Here is an 11,890-nt window from a genome sequence, read left to right as displayed (position 1 = left end):
TTAACTGTAATTCAATTAAATTTCTTTAGAAAGAGGAAGAAAATACAGTAACAGGAGGGGGAAAGTTTTTTAATATGAACTGTTTATCTTTATTCCCTTCCAATAAAACATACAGTAATAGCATGATGGGGTAGGGGGGTTTTCTACATGGGAGTATATCTGAAGTTTAATCAACCAAAGCCTCCAATCTTTGAGTTGATAATGGGGGATTTTTTTTTCTAAATTTAGTAACTGCCCAGAAAAATTCCCCTGCAGTAATGTCAGCACTGATAGAAAACACTTTACAGAATCTGTAATTTGTGAACATATTTGTAAGACTCATTCAAACTGAGGTTACATGTTCAGTTAAGCACCAAATTATTCAGATTCAGGTTTAAAGTGATGGTTTAGTTTCATGTTTGGACCGGTACTAATGGAGCGGCGCAGTGAGAGACTCCCACTGTGTGGAGAATCTGTGGAGGAAGCAAGATATGACAGTGATGTCAAGGAGTCCTTCCATCCTCAAAGAGTTTTCAAAATAGTATCGAAATAACTGCAAAAATATGCAAAACAAACAAACAAATAAACTGCTGAGCAGCTACAAAGAGGATTGGATTTCTGTAATAAGTGAAGATTTTCCCACTTATTTCTAAATTAAATGTAAACAAAAGACTTGATTAATGTAAATTATTATTGTGACATCTTTGTGCTACAGTCCAGACATCATATGACCTGCATATTGATGTTTTCTTTGATTTTTATCACTTTTTGTGAAATCCTGCATTGAAAATCCATTTATCTTAAATTCAAAATTACCGTTTTATGAAAGGAAACATATTTTTAGGTTTCCCTCCACTGCAAAAACACAAAATACTACCTACTATTTTAGGTGTAGTTTAGTTCTTATAGTTTAGTTCTTATTGTAGTTCTTATTTTAGGGGCACTTAGTGCCCCTAAAATAAGACGAAACAAGTAACTTTTCATCAAGATATAAGAGCTTTTTTCAAGTAAATAATCCTTTAATATTGTTAAAATATGTAGCAAGAGATTTTCCTATGTAAAAAATGAAATAATCCACCAGTGGAACCAGGACTTTTTCATCAATATTAAAGTATTGATCTAAAACAAACTCATCTGTCTTTCTAAAATGTCACCAATAAGTTAGTTTTATCTTATTTCAAGTGTGCTAAGACATTTGCACAAGAAACTACACCAAAAATAGTTAATATTTTGTGTTTTTGCATTAGCGTTGATTCAAACTTCTCCATCCTGAACTCCATGCTGCAGTGCAACACTCGTCCATGCAGTGAATTATTAGTTAGTTGTTTGTTCAGCTGATTCCAGCCAGGTGAAATTTCCAGACTTTCTGTCAATCATTTCCTGGTTTTATACTGAAGAAAAGCACATGGTCTCACCTCACCCAGCCCACCTGGGAAGTCCCACTGCCGGCTTCATAGGCCTATTTAAAGGAGGGATCGCTGCACCTGATGTGTAGCAATCACCGAATCCCTTCAGACCTGTCGCGCCTCTGCAGCTTCATTCACACTCGACAGACTGAGAATGGAGAGCAACAAGGCGTGTCTCTTTGCAGCGCTGTGCGCTTTCCTCATTGTTTGCAGCTTCGTCTGCAGCTCAGATTCAGGTGAGTGAGTCGGATCGGTGGAAGCGCCAATGAGTTTGAGGTGGATATTTACAGAAAATGTGATTCATTAATGGTTGATTTTTCTGTTTGCAGCGAGCTGCTGCACGAGATACACCAAAAAGAAGCTGTCCTGCCTTCCGGTGAAGAGCTACAGCGTCCAGACCATCCAGGGCTCCTGTGACATCTCTGCCATCATGTGAGTTTGAACGATACTATTAAAAAAAATGAAATGTTATGTGAGTTTGTGGAGCTGCTAAAGGAAAAACAAAGAGTCTCTTTTTAATAACATGCACAATTAAGGGACAGTTATTGCTGCTATTTTTACCTTACAGAGGCAAAAATAGCTGCAATAACTTAATTTTCTGCACAGTGCATGTTAGGTACAGGGTGGTAGCCCAGGGTGCCAATTTTTGGGGGGTAGCCCACAGATCTATTTATTTTTTCTTTTCTCTTTTTTTATGAATGCATGCACTTTACAAGTAGTAGAATTTTAGGATTTTTATGTTTGTGAAACAACACTCAGGTAGTTGAAAATTGTCAAATTAGACACATTTTTGAAGGGAACAACATTGATCTTCTGACCTAGAGATGTATTAAACCAAGGATGTCCAAAATGTGGCGCAAGGGCCATTTGTGCCCTGTGAACAGATTTTGAGCAGCCCACTATTCAAGAATGATATAAAAGTTTATTTATTTTTTTTTTTTTTAATTGGGTCAGAATTATTCCACACAAATTAAAATCTTAGAAATGTTGATTTATTTCCCAGGCTTTTTGTATCACATCTATCTAGCAAGTATTGATCCACCCAGATCAACGATTAATGAATTTATTAAGTTTTGCTTTATGCATAAACATGTTTTAACCAAAAATTCACCAGACACAGACACACACCTGAAAGTTTTATAAGTATTTTTTTATTGAAAGAGCCTGATTTGGTAAAAAAAAAAAATAAATGGCCTAATTTTGTTACTTTTTGTTGCTTATATGAGTTATCATCATTTTGGTGTTTAAAATACCAACATTACCACTTAACTTCATATTTTGGTCCATCTGATGGTGTAATTTTTAGATACTAAAATATGCTGAGGTCGCGCTCCTCTTCGTTTTCGGGAACTCTGCCCTCCTCTGGATTTCAGGAGCAACTGCTCATGCACGTTTGCTCTCGTCTTGCAGTTTCCACGTCAACAGGAGGTTCGTGTGCGCCGACCCAACGAAGCCGTGGACCGCGAGGGCCGTGAAGTGCTTGGAGTGAGTATTTTTCACGCTGCTCTTCACGGGCTTCGTCTTCCGGCTCTCGCAGCCTCTGACTGATCAAATCTGTGTTGCTGTTTGCAGTGAGAGACGGAAGAAGAGAGTTAATGAAGTCCTGATGGGGAAACTGAGCAATGACAGCAAAACTCAGTAACTTGGAGACAAAATGGCTGGAAAAAGAAGAGAAAATGTGTTTAAGGTTCTCTAAAAGTCTTGCTGAATGGTGACGGATTCAATGCTTTTCTGTGACTTTTTTTATATCTCTTCTGTTTTATAAACAGGAATGTGTAGTATTAATAATACCACATCTGTAGCTGTTCTGATAATGGGAAAATAACCTGTATGTTTGTTTTTTAAACAATAAATTGAACTAAGATAACTACATTTATAGTGGTTGAAATAAATAGACGCAACTTTTTATTTGCTGTTTATTTGAAATGCATCTTATTTGTTAGATTTTAACAAATACATTTTTAAATGGTGTTAAAATATGTCTAATAAAGCTGGAAAAACATCATTCTGTATATTTGATTTTATTTCAAACATGTAATTATGAACATCCTGTTTGGTTTCTACACTTTAAATATTTTAAATAACTCAAATTCATAAAAGATATATCTATAATTATCTTTTTTTTCATATACAATAAAAGGAAGCAAAAATTGTTTTCACCAACATAAAGACTGTAGGAGGTTTCTTCTGTGCACAATTAAATAACATGCATATAAAATGTTTATCTTAGATGTGGATAACTGTTTAAAGATAAGTTAAATTAAAAAATTTGATATAAAAGTTTAAATTTGCTCCTCATCCAAAGAAAACAAAACTCGCATTTCAATTTAAAATGTTGCATTTTACAACAAAGTTTAAATAACCGCTTTTTAATGTTTTTAAATGCAGATAGGTAAGTAAAAATATTCTACATTTTGTCTTTCAAAAAGTTTTAATTTGCTGTGCAAAATCACTAATCATAAATAAATAAAAGGTTTTCCCTCCTTCAGAAAGTGGAGATAGTTTAAAATCATCTCTGTTCACTTGAGGAAGTAAAAGTTATTTAAAGAGTTTAAGAGTCGGGACTTTTTCATCTAAATCAAAATGTGCCGAATGTTCAGTTTTCATAGTTTTGCTTTTAGTCTGAGTTATTTATATTTGTAAAAAAAAAATAAATAAAAAAAGCTGCAATTTTGTGTTTCTGCATTGCTGATTTATTTTACTTAAATTTAATAAAAATGTTTAGTTTTTCCCAGATAATTTGTAAACAAATAATCATATAATGCTTTAGTAAGTAATGTGTGGTGAATTGCTTACAGAAATAAATTAAGTTTATTTTCTCACTTTTTGTTTTTATTAAACATTACCAAGAGGTAAAAACATTTAGAAAATATCTAAACTGGAAACACAGTAAGAGAGCAGCAGAAATGGAAACAGGATCTGACAAAAAGTCTGTCAGGTATAGAACCGCAGGTGAAATTTACTGGAAAAATTACTTTTACTGGTATAAAATCATAAAAATAGAAACACAGAACCTTAAGATCAACATTACAAAAACCAATATTTATCAAATCATGCTAAAGAAAAATATGAAATCGTAGTAAAGTTTCCAGAGCTGTTCTACAATGCTCTGGAAACTTTTAAAAGCATGTTTTTCAACTCATACTACAGTATCTTTTAGTTGATGAAGACAAAATTAAATCCTTCACACGTTGCAGGAAGTAATTCCAGATCATCCAGAAGGAAGTTGTTAGTTGGGCTCTTCCTTCTTCTCAATGCGTTTCTATCACAGCGAGCTGAAGTTTCTCCTCATTTGGATCGTTTCCGGTCTGCAGAGCCTTCCTCAGGTTTTCCCAGAACACCTCTGGGTGGTTTGCGGCGCGCGGCCAGCTCAGGTAGGTCTGCTTCTTCAGCAGCTTCCTCATTCGGTGGAAAGGAGACAGCAGGTAGGTGGGAATGTCTTCCAGGAAGACCAGGATCAGCACATCCTTCTGCTCGTCAAAGAGACGGAAACTGAGGAGGCCAGAAGGAGAGAAAACAGCTTTAGGACAACAGTGTTGATTTTAGGGTTGTTGGTAATCATTTACAGCATGATTATGTTTTAAACGACTACTAACATAATCATTAACAACAGCCCTAATTGACACTAAATGAAAACTGACGTCATTATCTTTGGACCTAACGAGGAACGATCTAAAGTCTGGGTGTAGTGATGGAGTCAGATGGACTCTGAACCTTCATAGTCACATAAAGACAGTTCAAAATCAGCCTTTCCTGCCATATGCTGGAAATGAAGAACATTCCAGGATATAAAGGCGGTAAATACTATCAGACAGCTCTGTTCTCTTTTGCTTACCTGGCTGTCTGGACCTCCCTGGAGCACCACTCGCTCCTGAGGTATCGGCGGCTGATCACACAGATCGTCTTCCTGCTGCTATAGATGGCATCTGTGATGTTGTCAATGATGGGCTTCCCTGCAGAGGAGAACAACAAACCGCAGAGGTTTCCAAGGATTCATCATGACTACTTTCAAATGGTTCAGCTAATATACAACAGCGACACCCTCTGGAGAACTAGTGACATTACAACACTCACTGGTAAAAACTACCTGGGAATTTATACCAGCCTTTCCTGCCATATGCTAATAGGTTGCTTGAACTGTTGTCAGTGACACTAGTTGGAGTCTGACATGAGAGAGCCGAGGCTCATAGAGCTGCACCACTGGGAGGAGGAGCTGTGGGAAAAAAGAAATGACGAACTGGACCGACAGCTTGAAGCTTTGGGGGCAGAAACAGCATCTCTGGGATCATGTTGAGAAAATAAAACCAAATTCAAAGATGTCTGTTTCAGCCAAGGGGAAACAAAGGTCTTTCTTGAACTGCAAAATATTTCAGCTTGTCTAAATAAAAAGCATGGAGGAGATGTCCTGCATACGAGTCCGAAAAGAGCATTCGAAACAACCAAAAGATATATTAGGTGATGAAGATGAGATTGCTATACATGTGACAAAAGTACTCAATGAATCCGCATCTGAACTGGGTGACGGTTCGTCTCTTAACAGCTCTGCCAAAAAGGTGCCTCTTCTGATGTGAACACGAGTTAAAACAGTTTTACCATAATGTGAAGTACAGAGACCCTTGCAGAAGAAATTATAATACCCAGTCAATCTTGGAAAGGTTCCAGAGTTTGAGCTATCATTAACTTTTACACTTTGTGTTTATTCTGTTAAGCAGTTAATTTTCTTGTCTTCGGAGTTGTGGTCTTTAGTTTCAGATTTTATAATTTGCTGTTTCCTGTTTTATTTTTGGTCAATGTGGACTTTCTCCTTTGAGTTTGCTTTACTTCCTGTTTTCGTCCCTCTAAGGTTGACTTATCTTGAGCGTTGTGATTGTACCGTTGGGTGTTTTGGGTCTCTGTACTCTGCACTCTCAACATCTCACCTAATTAGTCTCCCCACTTGTCTCTTGTTATTTCACTCTCTGCTGTTGTCTTGTCATTTTTTCATGCTCCTGCTTTCCAGTCTCTGTTTTTCCTGTAGGTCCTGGACATGTCTTTGTCCCAAGAATGCAAATCCAGCTATTCAAAGCATCCCCAGCAACCTGTACTTTTGCAAGACCCTCCACAGTATTCATTATAGGGGATATATGCATAAACTTTCTCCAGATCCAGAAAATTCAGGTGGACTCCACCAAACTCCCATGACACTTAAGCAACTCCTCAGGTCTAAAGATCTGGTCACCTTTTCTGTCATTGGAAGGAAAATAACAGTGGTCCCGCCTGAATCTGAGAGTTTACAGATGATCAAGGCCTTTTCTATTTGTAATGTAGTGGTACTTGAGGGAAAAAATATCATTTGTGTGTCAAGGTAAGTGATGATCCAGTTTGAAGATATATGGTACACATGGAGACCAACAGGGGGTAGGTAAATGGCAACCATGTTAACAAGAAGATCAAACGGTATGTGAATTTTAAAGCATGCAAAGGAGACCTCAGACAATTTCAAAGGGTCTCAGTTTTGGTTTATCGATCTGTTTTTGTGTTCAAGTAGCCTAATTACTCAACATATGGATTGTAAAGTATTGTCAAATACGAACCCATTGAGTACACAAGTAAATCCTCAAATGTAGAATGGTAACACTGACATTTAGCAGATTGCACAAGGTAGGTTTTATGTTCAAATACTGCCAGATTCTAGCATTCAACCTCTTTAACATCTACTCTTCCTTGGACCTGAGCAACTGAACCAGAGTTTCATGCAAATGTAAAGACTTTTCAGTATGATGTAGAAAGGGTCTTACCTGGTTCAAAGTCTCGATGGTGCAGACACAGCCTCCAGCCCTGCTCTCCTTCCAATTTGGGTAACAGTTCACCAATCACCCAAGGCTCATCACTGGAGTTGTAGGAGATAAAGGCGTCATACTGATGAGGAGCCTCCTTATTTTTGTACTTTGAGTCAAAGAGCCAAGCCCAGAATAGGTAATAGGCAGTGTAAAGTTGGGACCTCATGAAATGGTAACTGAAGGACATAACCATAACAAAAAGAACCATGCATGTTGTGGACACAAAGCAGATGAAACCCTTATCCTGTAAGCAGGATGTGAAGTCGAAATCCAAAAGCTTTTTGCCTTTGAAGTCATCCGGATAGTTGCAAGAATAGTTATACACATCAATAACCTGTGTTTGTGTATTTGCTATTGTCCAGTTTAGGAACCAGGCATTGTCACAATCACAGGAGAAACTAATATATGTAAAGTCAACACACAGGAGCGATGGAAGCGACTTGATTACATCTTCAGTGATGACTGAGTATTGGTTGTGTCTTCCCTCCAGGAACTCCAGCTTGGTCAGGTTGGCATCTATGAAGAAATCTAATGACTGAAGGCCTGTTCGCTGTATGTAGAGGTTTTTAAGGTTTTGAATTGGGGCAAACAGTTCTGAAGAAAGAGTCCTCAAGTCATTTGACCCAAGGTGAAGATTTTCAAGCTTTGGGGTGTATTTAAATGTGTTTTTATCAATGTAGTTAATATTAATTTTTTTGGCATAGAAACTCAAAAGGTTGTTTAAACCTTGCAGGAAATTTGCAGGCAGACAGGACTTTCCAGAAGAGTGCTGACCAATAATAGACAACTCCTCCAAACGGGACAGATTAGAAAATGGTGGATGTATCAGAGGTTGACAGTCAAAATATTTAATGTGATTAGAAGATAGATCCAATCTTCTTAGGTTAATCAGAGCATTGAAAGAACCTGACTTTAAGGCCTGTCTTGTGATACTGTTTGTCTGCAAGCAGACAACAGTGAGATTTGTCAGCCCAACAAAACTGTCTTTATGAAGTTCCTTCATTTGATTTTGATGTAACGATAAGTTAAGGAGAGATCGCAAGCCCCCAAATTCCTTTGGTAAAATTTTAGTAAGTTTATTTCCATTCAAATACAGACGTTTAAGGTTTGGAAGATGATTTTCAAAAGATCCATTTAAATGTGCTATCTGGTTGGATTGTAATTTGAGAGCTTGGAGTCGTAGCAAATCCTTGAAAGCACATTTGTTCAGAGCTGTGATTGAGTTATTCTTCAAGCTTAGTTCCTTAAGCATCGTCTTATTGGAGAAATCTTGGCATGTGATTGAGCGGATATTGTTGCTGTCTAGATCAAGCTCAGAAAGATTTTCTAGATTCCTTGTTGCGTTTGGAACAGATGAAAGTTTATTTCTACTCAGATCCAAAATCCTTAAACCTTTTAGCGCAGTGAAGGCATTTTCTTGGATAATTTCTATATAGTTATCTGCTAAATCTAACTCAGTCAGATGGACACATGATTTGAATAAATCTGAATGGATCATCTTGAGCTTATTGCGTCGCAAATGCAATTTGGACATTGTTGGGATGGAGCAGGAAATGTTGATGAGTTGACTTTGGTTGCGTTTCATGCTGTTCATCCGCAGAAAGGTGAGTGATGAGTTTACAGCTTTAAATAATTCTGTCATATCATCAAGAGACATAATCAAACCAGTGATGTCAAGACTGGACACTGTGCTCAGGAAAGTGTGGTTTTTCAGGTTCCACCTCATTGGTTTGTTGCCGTAAGGATTGCCAATTTTCAGACAGGTGAGATTTTGGAAGACATCAGCAGTGATCCTAAAGTCTTCCAAAGGATTAAAAGTCAAATCAAGTCTGCAAAGACTGAGCGAATTGTTGGTAAGTTCCCATGAATGAAAGGTTTTTAAACTATTTCCTCTTAGCACCAACTCTTGTAGCTGTGGCATATGCTGCAATATGAGATGGACATCTGTGATCTGATTCAGTTTGTTGTAAGAAATATCCAAGACTTTTAGTTTCCTCAAAGACTGGAAAGATGTGGACGACACAACTTTTATCTGGTTATGATTAATTCGTAACTCGGTGAGGTTGCTCAACCCATCAAAAACTCTTTCCTCCAGTTTAATAACTTTATTGTTGTTAAGATTTAACTTCTGGAGGGAAGTCAGAGTGGCAAAAGCGGCGCTGTCGATATGTAAAATCTTGTTGCGATTCATTTCCAAGTACACTAGAAGAGGTAAGGGTGTAAAATCTGAAGATCGTATTTTTGTCAACCTGTTTACAGAAAGGTCAAAGCCGGTAACGGTCGGAGGAATATCCTGAGGAATAGTAGTCAGTCGTTTCTCTACACACACAGCTATAGTCTTGCTCAGGCTGCAGCTCTTCAGTGAAAATCCACTGCCAGGAACAGCAGAACAAATCAGAAACATCAAGAGGAAAACCATGCTGCATTTGGAACATCTTAAATGTCTTTTTGATCCAGCTATGTCCTCTGATCCCATTTTGTAATCTTCATCAAATCCTCTGGATGAGTTTATCTGCATCCCTGAAAAGTCAGTAACCAGACGAGTGTATAAAATACAAAGGTTTGCAACATTTTTAGAAGTTTTTTGTATTAAAATATAGATTTTCAGACACTTACTTTTGCTATTAAGAAACGCTCACATATCAGCGATCTTCACAAAACGTTGTGCCAACTCATCGGCTGAAAAAGTCAGTTCTGCAACTGTAGAGTTAGTGTGAGACAATCTAGCTAAGTTTAGAAACAGATCATCTTTCTGCGAATCACTGAGGAAAAGGAAGTTGCCTTCAGCAATAGAAGAAGGGTAATTTTGGTTGCTGCTCATTTAAGATCTGTAATACAGTAACCCTATCAATGTCAGTGTTTTTAAGAAAACTATTTGTTTGCAACACGTATTTTAGAAACTGTTGCATTTCTGTTTACTGTTGCTTCTGTATTAGACAAAGATGGACAGAGTACCAAGAACAATGTCCTCAAGTAAGAATACTTACATTTTTCTAATTCAAGTAGAAGTTATGACTCTGGTAAGAGTGAAAAAGTTTCTGTAACTTGGTAGAAAACTCAAGTATTGAGTAATTGATCAAAACATCTGATTTAATATTTTACAATGATGTCATCAGACAGACAAACATTAGCATTTGTATATATTAGGACAGGGTAAAGTTCTTCCAATAAAAGTATATGATGCTTACCAGTGATGCTAACCCACTAACGTGCTAATTGCTCATGTTTTCGTTTGGGATTTTAGCATTTTTGCTAACTTTCACAATGTTTAGTGTGCTAAATAAATTTTTCTAATTTACTTCTCTGCTTTGTAAACTTTCAATTGAATTAATTTCCACATCTTTATTGAAGTTTATCAGCTGTTAAGAATTCTTCTAGTAGTTAGATGTTTATATTTATGCTTTTATTTTGAAGTGAATGAAGTGAAGACCGTTTATGCAGCGGTTCCATTTCTTCATATTCTATTTTTTCCTCAGTAACATCAGTTCAAACTAGAAACATACAGAGAACAAGATACAAATATTTATAAAATATCTAAGGGCATAAAAGGACAAGTAATTAATGTGAAAATTAAATTGGTGCTCCAGGGTTGTGGTCTTTCAACAGCAGATATAATTTGGATTACTAGCATTTTAACTTGATTTTAAGTGAAGATGATAAAATCTGGAAATTAGTTTTTTGTTGCAGATGTTTTGTAATTTATAGTTAACACTAAAAAGTTCAATGTCAGTAGGGACATGTTTTTCCATTTCAAATAAAACAGCATTTATTGCTAAAGTATTTATGTTTTTACAACTTAACAACAACCAACTGTACTTCGTGTCTCTCTGCTGGAGAGACAAACAGAAATGTAATCTATGTGTCTCTAGTAGGAACAAGGTTTTTCCGTTTTGTAACCGTTGAGTTTTTGATGAGCACGTTGAGGTCTGCCTGATGGGAGCGGTGAAAAATAGAGAAGTTATTTGAGGTTTGAGGTGTGAAAAACAAGCTCATGTGTCCAGCAGGACAACTTCTTCATGAACCAAACCAGCAGCCCACTAACCCACCGGAAATGTTCCCAGTAGTCCCAGATAACTGTCTGCCTCCAGCATGAGAACATTTAAACAAAAAAAACAATTAAAACCCATTTTGTTCCTCCAGGCCTTTATGTCCTGACTTTATTGTGCTTGGTTTTGTAGCACGTGCAACTTGTGTGAAAGCTGCTTTATAAATAATCCTTGTTCACTTCCTCTTGTGTCTTATCTAGAAACTAACACATCTTCTGTGGCTGTTTTGGTTCCTGACATGTAAAATACATCCTGTACTTTGCAGAACTTACTGGCCTCCCACTTCATCGCATTTCTGCTGGGTTATGAAAAAATTACTGTTTGTTTTACCAACATTTTTGACTTGTACACTGCAAAAAGTCCCCTTTCAAAAACAAGAAAAAAAAGTACAAAAATAGGGTATAATTTTCTTAAAATAAGAAAAATTATCTGCCAACAGAACAAGAAAATTTATCTTGTCAAGATTTTCTAAAACAAGAAAAAATATCTAACCAAGATAAACCTACAATATCTTAAAATTAGTGTATTTTTACTTAAAACAAGCCAATTTTACTTATACGAGTAAGATATATTATCTTATTTTAAGAAAAATTATCTCAAGTAAAGAAAATGTTACTTGACACTGAATTTCTTGAAATAG

The 11,890-nt window shown here is 36.6% G+C and overlaps 2 protein-coding genes across 2 annotated transcripts; one reads left to right on the top strand and one right to left on the bottom strand.

Annotated features, from left to right (window-relative positions):
- Positions 1–1,046: 1,046 nt before the first annotated feature.
- Positions 1,047–3,357, top strand: ccl20b (chemokine (C-C motif) ligand 20b). Its single transcript, XM_008396463.2, has 4 exons — positions 1,047–1,621; positions 1,715–1,817; positions 2,796–2,870; positions 2,958–3,357. The coding sequence occupies exons 1-4, from the start codon at positions 1,540–1,542 to the stop codon at positions 3,025–3,027; spliced, it is 330 nt and encodes a 109-aa protein (XP_008394685.1). The 5' UTR covers positions 1,047–1,539; the 3' UTR covers positions 3,028–3,357.
- A 935-nt stretch (positions 3,358–4,292) lies between these two features.
- LOC103456748 (toll-like receptor 13) lies at positions 4,293–9,869 on the bottom strand. Its single transcript, XM_008396462.2, has 4 exons — positions 9,821–9,869; positions 7,163–9,724; positions 5,221–5,338; positions 4,293–4,877 (listed from the first exon to the last, which is right to left on the bottom strand). Exons 2-4 carry the CDS (start codon positions 9,720–9,722, stop codon positions 4,637–4,639), a joined length of 2,919 nt encoding a protein of 972 aa, XP_008394684.2. The 5' UTR covers positions 9,723–9,724; positions 9,821–9,869; the 3' UTR covers positions 4,293–4,636.
- Between the last annotated feature and the right edge of the window lie 2,021 nt (positions 9,870–11,890).

This window comes from Poecilia reticulata, linkage group LG20 (genome assembly GCF_000633615.1).
Source record: "Poecilia reticulata strain Guanapo linkage group LG20, Guppy_female_1.0+MT, whole genome shotgun sequence".
NCBI classification, from domain to species: domain Eukaryota; kingdom Metazoa; phylum Chordata; class Actinopteri; order Cyprinodontiformes; family Poeciliidae; genus Poecilia; species Poecilia reticulata.
This window is presented reverse-complemented; position numbering and strand designations above follow the sequence as displayed.